The sequence below is a fragment of the Morchella importuna genome (assembly GCF_003444635.1).
Source record: "Morchella importuna strain M04M26 chromosome Unknown Morimp01GS002, whole genome shotgun sequence".
In the NCBI taxonomy this organism is placed as follows: Eukaryota; Fungi; Ascomycota; class Pezizomycetes; order Pezizales; family Morchellaceae; genus Morchella; species Morchella importuna.
This window is the reverse complement of record NW_025763399.1, coordinates 45,948-60,759: the sequence shown is the minus strand read 5'-3', so window position 1 is coordinate 60,759 and position 14,812 is coordinate 45,948. Positions and strand designations below refer to the sequence as shown.

Here is a 14,812-nt window from a genome sequence, read left to right as displayed (position 1 = left end):
TGGGACCTACATGTATATATTCATACAAGGGTGGTCCACGAGGACGAAGTTGCGAGGTGCTTCGTACCTTACCTCAAGCTAAATGAATCGAGGCAGCTAGAGGCGTACTCAGTGATATAGATATACCTGCATAGCAGTTCTCTCCTCGACTTGAACCTAGCCCGGGTGCTAAGAACATGATTGGCAAAGCTGTATTGAAATTTCTCGGATCCTACCATGAATGCTACTACCAATAACCAAAAACTCGAGGAAAATGAAGAAAACTCCAGGTATACATGTATGTGGCCCAAGACAGCCCGCCTGTAGAGGAAACTCGATTCGCCTCGCCTCAATGCGCCTTGTAGCCAGCATTGAGCACTAGGTGTATTTGTATGCTAAGCCTGTGTCTTTGAACATACATGTACTTGTACACGTACATGTAATAGACACATAACGTAAGTCGATGTTGGGGGCTCATCAACATACAATATCACTCGACTTACTTAATAGCGGTATGATTGATTGATTGATTGATTGATAATTCATTAATTGTGCGGTATGATCTATTAATTGGTTAGTTGATAATACATTACAGTAATGACCGGATCCAGGGCATCTTGTACCGTATGTATGATCGCTGGGCGAACATGTACAGTGTGCTCAGGGACATACAAAGTACATGTACCAATGTTTCACTATCTACCAGCATTTTGTGAAATCTTTGAGTTACTGTTACATTCACTATTTGCCACTATCGGCTATGTGCACATGCCCTACATGGAGTAGCTTAACTACTGGTCGATAAGTCCTTATCATACGACATGTAGGTACACGTTCAGAAGTATGCATTGGACCACTACATGTATAGAGGTGTAGAATTACATCGCATATTGGCTTCGTGTAGTTATATGTGGTGCTTTGTGTACCCCCGATATAAAATAGTTTTATCTACGTATCCCTTGGACGGATGAAAGTTGTCAAATTCGCGACCTGGACCGTGCACAACTTAGTAAGGGAATTATCTTGCTTTTTACGGTTGGCAACAACAACAGAGCCAATCAAGAATTTCCAATAACTACTACATCAGGCTAGTGATAGCTGAAAGAGTGTGGTCGCGAATTTGACAACTTTCATCCGTCCAAGGGATAGTATCGTCGTTTTAAAATGAGAGATTATGCCCAAAAAACTATATTATGTATATAGCTAATGCCCTTTCAGCACCGATACATGGCTTCAAATGATAAACCTAAGGAGAAATTGCACGGGCCCGCCCAAGCCGGAGGGCGTTGACTTTGGGGATCACCGAAACTTTAGAAAAAAACAGAGAATGAGAGCTCTTGTCTAGCGGACCCGATTATCAATCCCACAATATAGCTATAACTCGATCAGGCTCCTGCTGTAGAAGCTACTCATGCAGTACACTTATAGACCGTGTGCACCTGTGCCGAGAATGTACCTGTGCCGAGCATCTTATCTGATCTCTAGGGATCCGCTCCAAATGGTGGCTAAAATGCTGCCTTTATTATAAGGTGCTCGGCACAGGTGCATGCTCGACACAGGTGCACACGGTCTACATGTTTGAGATTAGAATATATACAGCCACTCAGCAAAAGTGTTCGTGATATAGTTTTAATGTCAGTGCGCAGTGTGGCGCACCCGTAATACTGATGTTATTAAAGCTGAGATTCAAAACAACGAAAAATATATAATATAGTTTGTGACTATATATAAAAAGAAGATAGGTCATTGATCTTATAATTTGGGCGCCATTGGTCACTGGGAAAGTCTTCTCTTGGGGGTTCTTGATGGTCCGCCGCGGTTACATATGGAGAAATGTCTCACTCCGAAATCGGAATCACGAACACTTTTGCAGAGTGGCTGTACCTGCAATATATTACGGAACAGCATGCATACAGGTCTGTTCTGGGCCACGCTGGTAGGCGAAGAATGGTCATGTCTACACAGACATGAGGGGGCTCTCTTCAGCATCTAAAAAGCTTGAACAGCTTAGAATTAAACAGTGAAGTGGCTCCGCACACATTTGAGGAAACTTAAGTACAGTGAGACTAGTGGTAAAAAAGAGAAATACATGTATGGGTCTCTGCATGTCATTATCTGTCAGATCCATGCATTGTAAGGGAACAGTTGTCATCTATAGACTACTCGTAGGTTCATGACGTTTCCGAACACGACTGCTATTGCATGCCATACAAAAAAGCGCCAAATCCACCTTTTTGTATGTCATGCAATATTGGTCGTGTTCGGAAACGTCATGAATCTACGAGTACATGTAGATCGTAAATACTTGAAATAGCGCGATACCAACTGCGGCATACATCCGTGGGTACCCACACTGTTGTTGGTCCTCCTTTTGGAGGAAGAAGACAACGATAAGCTGCAAGGTCCCCGGATTCTTTTGATCTAGACTCCCTGTTTATTATAATTGGCTTGCACGGATCATACGGGCTCCATTATTTTGTGGTCGTATATTTGGAGGCGATTGAATGTTTTAACGGCCGCCAGAATCCTAACACTTCACGAATTTTTGATTAACTGTATCTATGGTCTCATCGAGGGTCTGACTTCTTTGCATAGGTTTATGTGCATGTAGGTATACATGTAGTTCTTTATCTATGATGAAGGAATATATTTTGAGTCTTCTGGTCATATTCTCGGGTACTACCCTTGTATTTCATAAACATTGGTCGGCCTGGTGTCTCTTGGAAAGTTACTAGGAGGAGATACATATGTGCTAGGTCAAATCAGCGAGTGAGGCTTTGTGACCCTATATACGTGCCTCAGCTGCATGTTGCCTGGTTACGGTATCATCATAATATCTCTATGTACAAATACGTTATATAATATCTGTTCTGAGGGTAAAAATGGTCCTAAATTGAAGGCTTTCACTGATCGGTTTACCGATTGGACCAAGCTCACATCGTGTAGATGAAATCGGGTCTATGATATCAGTCAGTGAGCGCTAGTCCAGAGCGAGCGTCAGACGTATAATGGATCTTACCTCTTATCACCAAGTTCCTCGATCTGTCTCTGATCCAAGCCTTGAACCCAAACATCTCTTTCTCCATTCTTCCGCTTATTGTTCTCGCGTTGCAGAAGCACATAATTCAAGATTGAACCACCCAACAGACCAACTGCGAGGTATCCCAATACAATGGCATGTCCTAGCGTATAGTGAGGTTTATCTCGTCCACGGTACACATTTGATGACATGACACCATTCAAATTTCCCCACCCTAATCAGATGTCAGTTAAAGTTGGGAACGGGATATCCGCGCGCGAAAACTCACCAATAACGAACCCCAAGGTTACACCTCTCTTGTAAACCCCTTCCACGTTATTGCTCACCCAGGTAATTGTGTTTGGAATACACGGGTATATTCCTAGAGCGCCGAGGAATACGCCAACGTAACTCAGAGCTGCATTTCTGGATGCTAATAGGATAGCGAAACCGAGGATTCCGACCAAGGAGACCCCGATATTATAAATACCACGCTTATTGGTGCGGTCAGCTGCCCAACCAATGAGAACGGTAAGAATACACGCTGCTGCATATGGGGGTACTGATAAAAGTTGGGCACGAGTTGCTGAATATCCGAGCTCGGCAATAATTGAAGGAAGAAACAGTGAAAATGCATATAGTGCTCCTGTACGATATGAGACAAATACAGCTCACAGAAATCTTCTAGGTTTGGCTTACCATCAACGCCCATATAAATCAACATCCCGGTCCAAGTTTTCCAGTCTTTTAAAGAGTCCCACATGTACGACATCTTGAAGTCTTCATGACCAGCGGAGCTTTGCTGATCGTCTTTCAATCTTCGGATAACGCGGGCTCTCTCCTGATCGCTCAGGAATCGAGCATCATCCGGAAAATCGACTACAATCCAGAAGGAAGCTACCCCTATAAATATAGTAGCAACACCCTCAAGGATCTAAAAGATCTAGTTAGCCTTTGTAACCCCGAAGGAGTGTGTTGCCATACAAATATCCAAGCCCAGCCTTTCATTCCGCCGATACCGTCCATCTTTGAAATAGCTGCGGCGAGAAGACCACCGAAAGAACCGCTCACAGCAGCAGCAGAAAACTATAGGATAATTAGGTATCTCTGGCACAGAATTAATATGCATGAATAGCCTACAAAGATAGCAGCTCGAATTCCGAATTCACGTCTCTTGTACCAACATGACAAGTAATAATTAACACCTCTGTCGGGATGTTAGCAAGCTCCGCGGTTTACTTCAAATAATGTTTTGGAATACCCACGGGAAAAGGCCCTGATGATCCGCGCAGGAATATTTGGTAAGTATTGATGTCTAAATGAATATCATGCAACGAAGGGAGTCTTACAGCTTCCGTCAAACCCAAAAACCTATACGGATGTTAGATATGTAATGAAGAATCAAAGACTATATTCACAAGGTCGTACTGGAAGCTTACCATCTTGCGGCCATCATGCCCGAAAAGCCCTTTGCAAAACCCATAAATGTCATACAAAGGCCCCATAGTACCATGATCAGAGGTATGTAGATGCTTGGCCTCATTCGTTTAAGAAGTATATTACTGACAGGTTCGAATATTGACTATTTTGGGGGTTAGAAAGGGGCAAGTAGTACTCCTTTAAAGAATTCATACGTAAGAAACAAAAAATATCGTGAGGCAAGCATTGTACTGGCCTTCTGTCATATTCAGATCTGTCACCAAACCTTCGATTTTGGCATTTCCCTGTGTAGTGAAGATAAATTAGCTACTACTCTTCCCTTAGGTTTCATAAATCATTGTTGGCCAGTTATTAAGCTTGGCTAAGAGAAGTAGAGACGCTTGTTTTTGGTAAGGAAAGCACACACAATATTGGTTCCTGGATTATTGTATTAGAAAGATCCGGACAATTATTGAGTAACTACCAATTGATACTGAGTTTACTTACTGTCTAAGAACGAAGCTAGATATAGAACACACAACCAAGGGATTAATCGAATGTCAAGCTTTCGTACCAGCTCCCGATCCTAAGAATAGCTCGTAAATCATAAGCAATTTGGTCATTTTATTAGTGTAAGCCGCCAAAGCATAATCTCACAATTCTTGCTCTCTCTTCATTACTAAGGCCGGCATCTGGGTCTGGGTCGATATCATCGATGAATTCGGCTTTTTTGGGATCCTCTTTGTCGTCAAGGGAAAATGCGTGAGAATTTAATTCGGTCATGGTTAAAGCAGTCGGACTCGCTACTTCCAGGGACTGTAATTCTGTGGAGTGAGCTTGAAAAAGACAAGCAAGCGGAGACAAACCGGTGGGAATTCCTCATTTTAAGCTTTCCAGGCTGTCACTGTAATGGTTTCATTATCCGGGGTAAGGACTGCGGGCTCTCCTACAATCCCCGAGGAACTAATCGCACATGGACCGCCACTGCGAGAGCGGAAGGTATGTACGATATGCGGGGCAAGCACGGACAGATAACACCATGGCTTGCATATGCGTTGATCTCGCACAGGTTGGTGTAAGGGGACGCAGATGATTAGATACTTTTGTTTCCCTTCGACCGTGATGTCACATAAGCCACAGTCCAGTCGGACAGATTGCCGTCGGGCACTAAAGTAAGCGGACCGTTACACTTGTAACTGTGCTACTATGTTCGGCAATTGTACCGATCAGTAAGCTTTGCTTCGGCCTGCTTAACTACATGTACCATGCATGATAGGCAGTCGGCAACATCAACGGTGGGCATGCATTTTGACTTGCTAGAATTCACCTATGTCGATATTTGGGTTTTCGGCTTTGTGAGTTCGCCGACCTCTCGGAGTGTCCACGCGCAGGCGTTTAGAAGGGCGTACATGATACATGCGAAAAGGACAAGCGGCGGGTTTCAATCCGCAAGGAATTCTACCGACATCACACAACCAGAATGAGCTCGGTGAGAAATACTCACTCTCTTGTGGATGATAACTGATCATCGAACTAGCTATTGTTTGGTATCAAGTCTCTTCGGGGTAGCCGAAGGCTTAAGTGCGCCTGCGGACCAGTATGCACCAATCGCATTTATGAGGATTGTTCAAGAATGCATTTTGTCAGAGATGATAAGCCGGCTGCGACCTGCCAGAAGGGTGAAAAGACCTAATCAGGCAATGATGTTCCATGCCAGTGATCATTGGTGATCTAAGGTGTCCCTGCTCGACCGGGGAATAACGCGGGGAAGATTAAGCTGGCTATAGAGTAGACAAATACTTACGGTAAGTACTTACAGTGGAGAGAGCCGGGTCAGGTTATTTCCTGTCTTTCTACATTTGACATACGTGATGCTATCGATTTGTTTGGTACACTCACTCTACACTTGATCCGGATGCACGGTCTTTGATTAGTACCCGAATTGTGCTAGCATTTACTTGGCACAAAAATTATAACATCGATTGATTGATAGTAATATGGATTCCTTCACCGCCTCATGCCCACACAAAATTGGCCTGCAAAGGCAGGATGCTGTCAATAATGGCACTCTCCCAGGAGGCCACATCCACTTCTCCTTCAGCTCCCCCTCCACTCATACAAACAAAGAAATTACTGAAATATGCTAGGTTTCAGTAGCCGAGATGAACCTCTCCGACGCTTAAATGTTAGGAGACCCAAACAGTCCCTTGACCCCTTTTCTATTCATCATACAATATAACTGAGCTGGAAGGGATAAGGTTTTCATCAGACTCTTCTCTTCCACTACGGTCGCAAAGGGCCGAATCATTGCAATCTAAAAATACCCTTTCTTCAAAGGCAAACTCTTCAACGTTCTCATATTCACCCTATACTCTCCCTCTCCAACACGTGACAATGACAAGATATCCACCTACATTTACATCTACAACCTCCTCCTGTAATGCAATTCGGCAACAGAGGTCCCCTCCTAGACAAGGGGCCTTATTTCAACCAACCTATTCATGTCAACCTCTTCCAACGTACACACTACCCTCACAATAATCAGCGTCTACATTAGGCAACTCACAAACTACTCAAAATCCATTAGCCCAACCGAGATCTTCACCAACATTTACAATCTGTAATGGGGGCAAACGTTTTATGTGACATTAGAATCCAATAGAACAGGTGCGGCGATAAAAAATAGATGTCAGGTTGCGGATTACTCAGAGATACGATCACTGGGACTCAATAATCTTTAAGAGTTCTATTACCGCTTATAGTAATAGTCTTGGGGATTTGGTACAGTTGAGCGGGAATGGTCTTGAGTACTTATACTACAAAGGGCTCTACTCTCTACTTGTAACGGAGCCACTTCAACTGTCTGGCGTATGAGTACACACAGGGCCCGGTTACAAGCTGAGAGTTATTGTTAGAAGCCAGTTGCGCAGTGACATGCAAGTACCGGCAGTGTGGTTAGCTACCAGCTGTCAGAGCAACTACATTCTGAGCGCTAGGAAGAGGATCTATTCATGGTAGTAATGACTGACGAGTCTATACCTCGCCAATGACTAGAAGGCTACCCAGAGTGAAGCTCTGAGTGCTCGGCGATCCTCTACATCCTCTGAGCATGATGAGTCTGCCTGTAGTGGCAGGGACTATGCCTGGGAAGTCTACAATAAGCGAAGAGCTCTACAGCAATGATTAAGCTTACACCTGAGCGGCAGCTCATTCATGCAGGTCCCGGTTGTGTGACAACCAAGACTGCAGGTGTTACAAAGGCTTTGACTAAGGGTGGTTGCTTTCGGAACCGGAAGCACCCGCTAACACTTAGAGAGAAGCGGAGTAGCGGTGGTATTGCTTCCCTTCCGCTAGAGGGCATCGCCGGAACTTGGTAAGGAAGTAGGAGCAGCGGAATGGAATCCTTTGGAGTATAAGTACTCAGGATCCTTCCCGCCCAACTATCTGATTTCTCCAGTCTTCAGAGGAACTATCAAGTATTCTCTACCCGGTAGCAGAGCCCTTAAAGATTATTGAGTTATTAGCGATAAATCTTTGGGAATAATCTAAACCTGATTTCTATCTTGCACGGCCACATCTTTCTATCGGATTCTAGCGATACGTGGAAAGGCTGTCCCCGTTACAGATAACCTTTAGTGCTCAAATCACCTTCAGATTATTCTTTCCTCTTCCAACATGTCCACCCTCCCGGCTCCCCAACTGCCTCTTCAGATTGAATGGCAACCGGCAGCCTTAGAATTCCAAGAGGGTCAGACACAGTTGATCCACAAGCCCAGGACGGCGCTCCTGTCCTACATCCCCAGATGTGAGCCCACCTGGCAGGATACCGATGAAGTCACCCTACAGGACTTCTTTGCGGAGTTGCAGCGCTACCTTAAGCACAGCCTGCAACAGGAAGTCATCAAGGCCGGCAATGTGCTAGCCTTGGTGCAAGGAAGACAAGAAGCGGAGGAAGTCCTGCTCAGGGATGCCTTTGGCTACATGCGAGAACAGGTCTCCTCAGTCCAGGCACAGCTTCAGAGCTATGCACAGAAGGATGACCTAGGAACCGACGATATGGAGGATATCGAGTGGACAAGCCCGGCCATGCCTCCTAACTTTCTGGAGGAAATCCAGAGAGCTATCAATGAAGGAAGGCTTTCGATCGCCAGGATGCCCACACCAGCACCTGTCCCCAACCCCGCTCCTCCGCAGAACTCCAAGGCCTCATCCAGAGCGGCACTAAGAACCTTTCACCAAAGGGTGAACCCCTTTGCAGCGTTTCCAGTCAGGTCCATCAGGCAGAGGACTCTTCCCCTGATAATGCCAGCGGCTATTGTAGGCTCACCTCTCCCTCCTCAGAGAGCCCCATCGAGCCCGTTGGCAGGTGGCCTAGCAAGGCCCCCCCGACAACCTATAGGAGACGACGATTAATACTCCCAGACACCGGTCCGGAGTGGTCCCTCTGGGCTTCCTCCCACCTGGGTTCGTCAGGGGTTGTCCCTGGAATCCCACAGAGGGTCACCACCCCTGGAGTCACCTAGGAGGAACCTCCAGCCGGAAGGAAACCCCGGTATAGAAAATCAGAACCCAGTACCAGCGGGGAATGGTGGAGGAAATGGAATAGTTCTCCCGGTTGATGGCGCTCCCAATCCGGGTAGGGGCTCAGACAGTTCAGACTCGGAGCCTGAAGATGGAGACAGGAGAGGATGGCGGAGGTACCTCAGAAAGAAGCTGGAGAAGCAGCAAAAGGAGCTTCTGGCCTCCATGGCCCAGTTCATGAGACCTCCGGCCCCCTCACACCCTACCGCTGCCTCCAGGGCTCGAGAACCCAAGGCACCCCCTCCGGCCAAGTTCAATGGAAAGGCAGACAACGTGGAGACCTTCATCAGGCGATGTGAGAACGTTTTCTCCATTGAAAGCCAGTCCTTCACCTCCGAAGAGGTCAGGATCCGTTATGCTGGCAACCTGATGGAAGGAGATGCTCCGGTCAAGTGGTATGAAGCTTACCACAACTCCATTGACCAAGCCTCTGCCAACCGAATAGCTGGGATGCCTGTGGTGTTGGATGAGAGATGGAAGCGATGGGATTCCTTTGTGGCTGCTCTCAGAGCAGCCTTTGGCGAAGCCATCTCTAGGGATGATGCTGTAGCCCAATGGAATACCCTTACCCACACAGCTAAAGGAGGAATAGACTCCTTCCTGAATAGCATTATTCAGCTGATGTGGAAGACTGGCTACGAGGGTCAGTTAGTGGATGATAAGATCCTGAGTTCCCTCCTTCTGGACCTAGGCATGAGTTGGGCTCTCTTTACCCCCAAGCTAAAGTCTCTGGTGGAGCGGATAGCTGCTCTAAGAGATCTAGGACACACCCACAAGAGGTACCAGACGGTAGTAGCTGAGAAAGCACCCGCCAGGACCAAGAAAGACCCTCCTGCTGAGAAGGAACGGCACCCCAAGAGAAAGAGAGAAGCTGCAAGCTCCTCAAAACCTCAGAAGGAAGCAAGTTCCAAAGATAAAGCGGTGGAATTAAAGGGTATCCCGGGGATATCCTAGAAGAAAGAAGGAAAGCAGAAGTATGCTTGAAGGTATGACCTTCCGGTACTCCCTATTGGTAGAGTGCATAGACTGACTTGTGCAATAGTGCGGCAAGTCCAGACACAAATGGACTGATTGTTGGTCCAGGGAACCTACTGTAGTCCGAGTGGCAGCAGTGAGGGTACAAAAGCGGAAACGAGGAAATGGCAAGCCCAATCCTCAGAAGAAAGCTAAAGTGGCTGCTGTTGTAGCAGAGGAACCACTTGTTGTACTCCCAGAGGTTACAGGAGATTTCGTCTTTCAGCGTGAGCAAGACTCGGACAATGAAATCATCTGGTAGAAATGTGTCTGTTTAGAGTCTATGTTTACTAGTTTTCTTTTGGGGTCTCGGTTTCTTTGTTTCTCTTGAATAAATTATGATTGTGTTTCGCCTATTTTGATTGTTTTCCAAGCACTCTGAGGATGGGTTTTTGATCCGAAACAGCTGGTCTGTAAGTGCTCTGCCAAAGTTACATTTGCTACAAGACACTTCCAGCCCACTACCAGACTTCCACACAATACACTTGCTATATTATCGCTTGGGAATAGAACCAAAGTATCTTTTGATCTTAGTAGTGCCCGCAGCTATTAGCAATAGAGAAAAGACAAAGAGAATCAAGCCCAGAACCCGCACAGAAGCGAAGAAGGTTGGAAGAGAAACTTCCATCCTTACCAGTACATGGCAAGAGGCCGATACTGAAGGCAGGACTGTCATGGACGGTCATGAATAAAGTTGAAGACGCCCAAGGGACATTCCTCTTTGACACCGGCTGTACAGGAGCAATCCTCAACCAGAGTTTTGTCAGGAGGCATGGAGTTGCCTTAGTGCGGCGAGGTCAACCTCTGACAATGTATGATGCTCAAGGAGATGTCATGATGGGCGGAGGGGAGTATTACACTCACCCAGTCCACATGAGCATGGGAGATCATAGGGAGACACTCCGTTGGGAGGTGGCTACTTTGGAAGAAGGAATATCCGGTTACCTGCCAATTGCCTGGGCAAGGAAGCATAACCCGGATATCAATTGGGAACTCAATACCATAAGCTGGCGAAGTGACTACTGCAAGCAGAATTGTCTCCCAGCAGCGATCAAGTTTGAACGCATCTCTTCATACCAAATGATGGAAGAAGAAGACGTAGTATATCAACTGGCCGCTTCAGTATGGCATGATCAGGATGGAGGAGATATCGCTGTGAGGATACCTCTCCGTTATAGGGAATGGGCTGATCTATTTAGTCAAGAGAAGATACAGGAGCTACCTCCGCACTCCCGAAATGATCTGAGGATCAACCTCTTGCCTGGTACCGCTCCACCATTTGGCGCGCTATACCCATGTTCCACTCCAGAGCTGAAGGCCCTCCGAGAGTACCTAGACAAATAGTTGTCTCTGGGAAAGATCTCCAGATCTAGCAGCCAAGCAGCGGCGCCAATATTGTTCATACCTAAGAAGGATGGTACATGGCGAATCTGTGTTGACTACAGAGGTTTGAAAAAGGTTACTGTCAAGGACAAGTACCCATTGCCTATCATGAGCGAGCTCAGGGATAGGTTGTTCAAAGCAAAGATCTTCACGAAGATAGACCTGAAGAATGGCTTCAATTTGATCAGGATAGCAGAGGGTCATGAGTGGAAAAATGCTTTCAGAACCCGCTATGGACTGTATCAGTATAATGTGATGCCATTTGTTCTATGCAACGCGCCTTCCGCCTTCCAGGCAATGATCAGTGATGTGCTGAAGGAACTACTGGATGAAGGAGTGGTTGTCTATATCGACGACATCCTCATCTACTCAGAAACTGAGGAAGAGCATGAAAGGCTGGTTGAGAAGGTTCTACAGAAGCTCAGAGAAGCAAAACTGTGTGCCTCCATCAGCAAAACATCCTTCCATGTCCGAGAAGTAGAATACCTTGGTTATCACATCTCGGAAAAGGAAGTATCAATGTCAGAAGATAAGTTAGAGGCGGTTCAGGAATGGCCGGTACCCCGAAACATTAAGGGAGTACAAGGTTTCCTGGGATTCGCAAACTTCTATCGCCGCTTCATTGAAGGCTTCAGTAAAGTTTGCAAACCGTTGACCGACCTCTTGCAAAATGACAAGAAATGGTATTGGACCGCAGCCTGTGAACAAGCCTTTGACGAGCTCAAGGGGCTATTCACAAGCGCTCCAATCCTTCTCCATTTTGACCCTAGCAGGAGAACGGTGGTTGAAACTGATGACAGTGATTTTGCCAAAGGAGCGGTGCTCTCTCAGTATAGGGGAGATGGGAAACTGCACCCAGTAGCTTTCTATTCTAAGAAGTTCTCCCCGGCTGAGATTAACTGTGACATTCATGATAAGCAAATGGGAGCTATTGTAGCCTCTTTCTGGGAATGGGAGCATATGCTCAAGAGTTGCGAGCATGAGATCACAGTTTTCACAGACCACAAGAACTTAAAGTACTTCAACTCCACCAAGGTTCTCACTAGGCGGCAAGCTAGATGGTCTGAGGACCTAGCAGGCTACAATTTCAAAAGTTGTCTACAGACCGGGAGAAAAGAATGGCAAACCTGATGTGCTATCAAGGCGTTGGGATCACCGCCCTGAAGAGGGGAGTGAAACCTTGCGGCCGGAGCCACAGATGTTTTTTAGGCCAGGTCAATTGGTTTTGGATTCTGTTAAGCTAGCGGCTGTCAGGGTGAATCAATTGCAGAATACATTCTTAGAGTACGTATGTGAGGCAGCTAAAGAGGACGAATTCTGGCAGGAACTGCACCTCTCCCTGGTTGAAAGGAAACCAAATTTGGAACAGAACTTGTCTATCAAGGACGGCCTCATCTTCTATAAAAATCGATGGGATATTCCCAAGGACAAGAAGCCCCAGATGGATATCCTGTCCGATACCCATGACTCTAAAGTGGAGGGCCATTTCGGGCAGTTCAAGACATTAGAGCGGGTCAAAAATAACTTCTTTTGGCCCAACATGGATAAGGATTTTGAGGAATATGTCAGGAGCTGCGACAGCCGCCAGTGTAATGGGGGTCTATGGGCGTAGGAACTATAATGCCAACGAATACAACCGAGGTGAAGACGTAGCAATAGGTATTCAGGACTATGGACTATGGGGCGGCTCTACCTGGTATGACAACCAGTTGAACCCTATGGCGAGACGTGAACAAACGTAGTATTCGTAGAGTAGATACAAGAGGTTGCGTGAAGAGAAGAGGAAAGGAAGGAAAACATGAAAAAGCACGAGGCAACGCCCCCTTATATATCCAGCTCCTAGTCCGTTGATGACTAATACCCTGCGTAATGGAAACCGAAAGAACATAACAGAACCTTCATTACAAATCTTAATTCGACTGCGCAATACCTTCTCTTCACGATCCAATCTACCACCTTAGCCATCATAGGATATTGCCGTTACAGATTACGCCCCCCTCTAAGGCTACCTCCTGGTAGGCTTAGGTTTCCGTGGATAACGCTCATGGAATCGTTGAACAATATCAGGCGAATGTTCGAGGTCCGATAGGGGTTGCCAAAAGGCTTCGTTATATCCTGTATATCGTACCAGATACTCCAATCTTCCCTTTCGTTTCCTAGAATCTAAAATATCTTCGACTTCCCACTCTTCCTCTCCTTTGATCTCAACCGGAGGTAGTGGTAACTGCTATTACCCCGGTAACGGATTCCCTGCTTCAGGTGACAATAACGAAACGTGAAATACTGGGTGAATCTTCATGGAACGGGGAAGTTCTAATTCATAAGCATAGGGGTTGATGATTCGCTTAATGCTGTAAGGTCCAATATGTTTCCAATCGAATTTCTTGGAGGGTCGCTTTGTCGAAATATGGCGTGTCGATAGGAAAACTTTATCTCTTATACTGTAACAGGGAGCGGGAGAACGATTCAGATTGGCCGATTCTTCTTGTATCCTTTGTGCTCGGAACATCTCGCTCTTCAGAAATTCCACTATATCCTTCATTTCCCTTGCGATGCTGTTGGCCTGGTCTTCCGCCGTCGTTCTACCATGTTTCAAAGGGCCGAAAGTCATCCTTGGATTTCTTCCCGAGTTGGCATAGAAAGGAGAAATCTTTGTTGTTTCCGAAGCATGATTGTTTGTTGCAAATTCGGCCATCGCCAATAGTCGGGCCCAATCATCTTGTTGATAAGAGACATAACTTCGGAGATACTGTTCCATTACGGCATTGATCCTTTCAGTTTGTCCATCAGTTTGGGGGTGGAATGCGGTGGAGAATCGTGGAGATATTTCCAGGCGTTTGCAAAGCAACTTCCAAAATTCCGCAACAAATTGTGTTCCTCTATCAGACACAACGGTATCAGGTAGTCCATGTAGCTTCCAAACATTATCGATATATAGCCTTGCTACTTCCTTTGAGTCCACCTCTTTAGTCGTTGGTATTAGATGACGCATTTTGGTTAATCTATCAACAACAACTAGGATCGCATTATATCCATCACTCTCAGGGAGGTCAGTGACAAAATCCATCGAGATATCTGTCCATGGTCCATCGGGTATTGGCATTGGGCGAAGTACTCCATAAGGCGCATTGCGTGGTGCTTTGCTACGGACACACACATTGCAATTCCTGACATATCTATCGACATACTTTCGCATTTGAGGCCAATAATATTCCCGACTTAAGAGTTCCAATGTCTTTGCTCTACCCGGATGGCCTGCCGATGGTTTATCATGATATTCTTTTAGGAGCCTCAGCCGGAGGTCATTGTCATTTGGTACGTAGAGTGCGCCTCGGTAAAGTAGCCGACCGTTATTGTCTTCCATACATTCGGCAAGTGAAATTTTATTCGAATGGCGAACGTCACTCCGAAGCATAA

At 46.1% G+C, this 14,812-nt stretch overlaps 1 protein-coding gene across 1 annotated transcript; it reads right to left on the bottom strand.

Moving 5' to 3' along the window:
• Nucleotides 1-2,912: 2,912 nt before the first annotated feature.
• LAJ45_00913 (uncharacterized protein) lies at nucleotides 2,913-5,200 on the bottom strand (the record flags this gene model as incomplete). Its single annotated transcript, XM_046110512.1, has 13 exons — nucleotides 2,913-2,937; nucleotides 2,999-3,233; nucleotides 3,288-3,644; nucleotides 3,698-3,932; nucleotides 3,983-4,084; nucleotides 4,139-4,205; nucleotides 4,264-4,274; nucleotides 4,348-4,369; nucleotides 4,438-4,580; nucleotides 4,633-4,722; nucleotides 4,845-4,855; nucleotides 4,925-5,003; nucleotides 5,075-5,200. 13 exons carry the CDS (start codon nucleotides 5,198-5,200, stop codon nucleotides 2,913-2,915), a joined length of 1,503 nt encoding a protein of 500 aa, XP_045975690.1.
• Between the last annotated feature and the right edge of the window lie 9,612 nt (nucleotides 5,201-14,812).